The sequence below is a fragment of the Orycteropus afer genome, unplaced genomic scaffold (assembly GCF_000298275.1).
Source record: "Orycteropus afer afer isolate SDZICR_OR568_19922 unplaced genomic scaffold, OryAfe1.0 scaffold00061, whole genome shotgun sequence".
Classification (NCBI taxonomy): domain Eukaryota; kingdom Metazoa; phylum Chordata; class Mammalia; order Tubulidentata; family Orycteropodidae; genus Orycteropus; species Orycteropus afer.
Genome location: NW_006921648.1, coordinates 1,768,315 through 1,771,396, shown reverse-complemented (window position 1 = coordinate 1,771,396; position 3,082 = coordinate 1,768,315). Strand labels below are relative to the sequence as shown.

At 45.5% G+C, this 3,082-nt stretch overlaps 1 protein-coding gene across 1 annotated transcript; it reads right to left on the bottom strand.

The window, feature by feature from the left end:
* Positions 1 to 1,848: 1,848 nt before the first annotated feature.
* On the bottom strand, positions 1,849 to 2,787 carry LOC103195920 (olfactory receptor 1F1-like). The gene has a single exon (XM_007939562.1). The coding sequence runs from the start codon at positions 2,785 to 2,787 to the stop codon at positions 1,849 to 1,851; it is 939 nt and encodes a 312-aa protein (XP_007937753.1).
* Between the last annotated feature and the right edge of the window lie 295 nt (positions 2,788 to 3,082).

The following is a 3,082-nucleotide window of genomic DNA, read 5'->3' as shown; positions in this document are numbered from 1 at the left end:
CCCACCTCGTGGGGAAAAGCAGGACTGGCTGACTCCTTTGAACGGAGGGAGCTTCTGGAGAACTCGGACACCAAGATGGAGGAACTGGATCCCTGCCAGCAACGGCAGGTGGAATCAGGTGGGAGGAAGTGTAGAAATAAAGGAAAGACCGTTGTAATTTTTAGTCCAGGCTGGGGAAGCAGAATGGGTGGACCACCTGTGGAAATCCTCAGGGAGGCAGACGAAGAATGAGACTTCAGGACGTGGGAGGCAGTGGTATTGACAGTAGACATTTGGGGCTGTTCAGATTGGAGAAAGGATAAATTATATTATTACATTCAGGTAACAAACTATTATGCAGCCATTGAAATACCATTTCTAAGATCTTTACTGACATGGGAAGAAGAAACTGGAAAACTCAGGATACAGAGTGATATGAATACATTGCTGCCAACTTTTGTGAAACTATATTCATAAATGTCTAACTATGGTTATCTTAAGAGGCAAAATTACATGTTATTTCTCTCTTATTCTTTATCATTTTTTGGATCTTCCAAAGTGTGTAGGTATTACCTTCAGAATAGTGAAATGTCATATTTTTGAAACTCCTTCTCAAATAAAAGTTAAGACCATAGTCATCTGTCCTTTTTTTTTTTTTTCACCCTAAGTTGATTATTGCCATTGGTCCAGGAGCAATGCCAGCCATTAAAAAAGATAACAAGGTGGATAGTATGTGTGGTTGGATCTGGAGCACCTCATAATGTGTAGAAAGCCTTGTGGAGGGGGACGAGGTGATAGGCAAATGATTATGGTCCAATGTGCAATCAGCTGAAAGAAAAATAGAACCATAAGTCCCAGAGAAAGTCAGGAAGGCTCCATGGAAGAGAAGGTGACTTACACTTGGTTGTTGAAGGTGTGGACTGGGGAGGGGATTGCTAGCCTGAGAAGAAGCAAAGTGGTCTGGGCAGAGGGAATAACACATAGTGATTTATTTCCCTGATATCAAAGACAGGACCCTGCTTATCCCACCACCCAAAGTCAGGCAGCCAAGCCAGAGACTCATGAAGGGTTTCTACCACTCTGTGCTTCTTCACTTCTTGGCGCTCTGGGCCACAATGGCCACCAGCCCCTCTGCTTCCATCTGAAATGTTATTACCCACTTGAGGCCCCACATTTCACCCTGCCATTCTTTTTATCTAAATCTCAAACTAATTTGTGAGAGGTTTTGAGACCCCAAAACTCATGACTGACCATCATAAGGACATCTAGAGGAGTGTGAGGCTGACCAGTGGTTCTCAACCTGACTGCACATTAGAATCACCTGAGAATTTCCTTAAACTATCAGGGTCACCCCACCCCAGAGATTCTGATTTATTTGGTCAGTACTGGATCCAACTCAATGGCAGTGAGTTTTGAGGGGGACTGGACATTAAGGTGCTTGAAAAACTTCCCAGGTGATTCTCACACTCACTGCTGTCCCAACTCATAGTGACCCCTCCTTGGGTTTCCGAGGCAATATCACTACAGAAGTAGATTGCCCAATCTTCCTCCCGAGGAGGAGTGGCTTGTGGGTTTGAACTGCCAGCCTTCTGTTAAAATAGTATAGGTCTGTGCAAACAGAACACCAAAAAGGAAATTGTTGGGAGTAAAATAATTCAAAAGGTAGTAATCCAAAATGTATCCCATTACTTGGCATATGCAGCAAGGTTACAGGTGAATCTTCATCTACTAATAAGTAGTGATAACCTTCTGTGTGCCCCTATCATTATGTTTGTTTCCATGCTGGCTTTGACAAAACAACAGCTACCTTATACTCAATGGGTGAGGAAAAAATTTCCTTGGAAATGAGAATCAACTTTGATGCTTTCATCAGAAAGAAAACCTCTTTTTGAAAATCACTGTTCGTAGAGCCCCTTTCAAGTCCTTGTTTCTGAGGCTGTAGATGAACGGGTTCATCATGGGGGTCACTGCTGTGTACAACACAGTAGCTGTGATGTCTTTCTCAACTGAGTGGGAAGATGAAGGGTTAAAATACAGAGCAATGATGGTGCCATAGAAGAGGGAAACCACAGCCAGGTGGGAGCCACAGGTGGAGAAGGCCTTCCATTTCCCCTTTGTGGATGGAATTCTCAGGACCGCACAGGCAATAAAGATGTAGGAGATGAGGATGCAAATGAATGGAGCAATCATTACCAGCCCTGCTACAATAAAAATGACCATGTCATTGAGGTGTGTGTCAGAGCAGGAGAGTTTCAGGACAGTCACATCACAGAAGAAGTGGGGGATCCTGTTGTCTGCACAGAACGAGAGTGGAGCCATCATCAGGGTGTGCAACAAAGAATTCGCATTGGCAATGACCCAGGACCCAGCGACCAGCAGGGCACAGAGCTTATGGGTCATCTTTGTTGTGTAGTGTAAGGGGTGGCACACAGCCACAAAGCGGTCATAGGCCATCACAGCCAGGAGGAAGTTCTCCATGTGAGCAAACACAATGAGAAAATACAGCTGGGTGAGACACCCAGGGATAGAAATGGCTTGACTCCCAACTACATGGTTGTGCATTATTTTGGGAACAGTGGTGGAGGAGAAGCAGAGGTCCACAAATGACAGGTTTCTGAGGAAGAAGTACATGGGGGTGTGCAGGAGGCGAGAGTCTGTGCTGATGGCCAGGATGATGAGCACGTTGCCCAGGACCGTGGCCAGGTACATGCTCAGGAAGAGCACAAAGAGGAGCTGCTGCTGCTGGGGCTTCCCAGGGAGCCCCAGGAGGAGGAACTCAGAGACACTCGACTGGTTTGTCCTGCTCATGGGTGTGGGGACCTGGGTCCGGGTGTAGATAAGACAGGATGAACTTTAAAACCTGGAAAATGATGGTTGAGATGGGAAAATTAAGATCACAAGGGAAATCTCAGTGTGACACAGGTAAGTCATTAGGATTTTGCTCCCTGGGGGTTTCAGTCTGCTACTGGACCTCTTTGAGCCTCCATTTCTTCATTAGCAAAATCAATACAAACACTTCTGCACACACAGTGCCTGTGGAAGGATGCTCAAAGGATTGTGACGGTGGTTTTCTCTGTAGATCTCTTTGTACTCTTTGGATTTT

Excerpts from the sequence above, each read along its gene's own strand:
- LOC103195920 (XM_007939562.1), bottom strand. The coding sequence starts at position 2,787 with ATGAGCAGGACAAACCAGTCGAGTGTCTCTGAGTTCCTCCTCCTGGGG.